A 974-nucleotide genomic window follows, 5' to 3' on the forward strand; every position below is an offset into this window, starting at 1 on the left:
GGTTATTTTTTTTGGTTGTACGCTGGGAGAGAGCTTTAATGCTCGGTGGGGAGGAACAGATGGAGGGCCATCTATTAGCAAGAGAGCTGCTGCCTTCCTTATTGACTGCCAACCTCCCATCGACCTCCTCATTGCCACCAACCTCCCGCTAATTGAGGGGGTTGATGAGCTGAAGGAAAAGAGGCGGAGCACCAGCATTGAGAGGCTTGTGCACACCGAAGCCCGTGCCAAAGACGGGTGGAAAGCCAACGAGGTGAAGCTCTCCAGGAGATGGTAGAGCATTGCCAATGCAGCGAGCCAAGTGCCCTACTTGGCCAGGAGCAAAGCCCAGTCTTCTCCACCCAGCTTGAGGGGAGGAAGGCTGGAGCAGCCTACCCAGGAGGGTGCCCCGAAGCTGGGGCAACCCTGGTGGAGAGCTCAGCCTCTTCTGACGGGGAAAAAGGAGAAGGGAGAGGAGTCCCAGCCTTGCCTGGGGGCTAGCTGACCAGCCAAGGTGGGCCAGAAGTGAGGGGCCCCACTAACTACTCTGTTCACCAGCTCCCATAGGCACCTGGGGAGCTTCTGCTCTTCCAGGGTCCTGGGCATGCTGGGAGCCAACGGGGAGGCCCTGGCCTCAATCCCACCACCTTATCACAGCTGGGGCCTCATCGGCCAGCCTGGCCCCTCGCCAGCAGTCCCCACTGGGATGAGTTGGGTGGTGACGGCCAACAAGGGTCATGGCATGTCCTCAGGTCTCCTGGGACTGGGTATAGATGGATGGAGGCGATGTCACTGTGGGATGAAGGTGTCCCCCACCACCACCCCAACACGACCCCAGTTCAGAGGTTCTCCTCTGTCCCATCCCTTCCCAGACTTACACCCCATAAGGAGGTAACATTAAGGAGCTACCAACTTCCTCACCTGCCCTGCAGGCAACCCACCAAGGCAAAGACCCACCAAACACCAGGTCCCCCCAACAGAACCCCCACCCCCAG

The 974-nt window shown here is 59.2% G+C and overlaps 1 protein-coding gene across 1 annotated transcript in view; it reads right to left on the reverse strand.

The window, feature by feature from the left end:
• The window catches only part of IGSF21 (immunoglobin superfamily, member 21), a 31,214-nt gene that overhangs the window by 2,607 nt on the left and 27,633 nt on the right, over nucleotides 1–974 (reverse strand). Inside the window, 1 exon segment of the mRNA XM_009325316.1 lies at nucleotides 901–905. Coding sequence (XP_009323591.1) covers nucleotides 901–905 — 5 coding nt within the window.

Source organism: Pygoscelis adeliae, unplaced genomic scaffold (genome assembly GCF_000699105.1).
Source record: "Pygoscelis adeliae isolate BGI_AS28 unplaced genomic scaffold, ASM69910v1 Scaffold36, whole genome shotgun sequence".
Lineage (NCBI taxonomy): Eukaryota > Metazoa > Chordata > Aves > Sphenisciformes > Spheniscidae > Pygoscelis > Pygoscelis adeliae.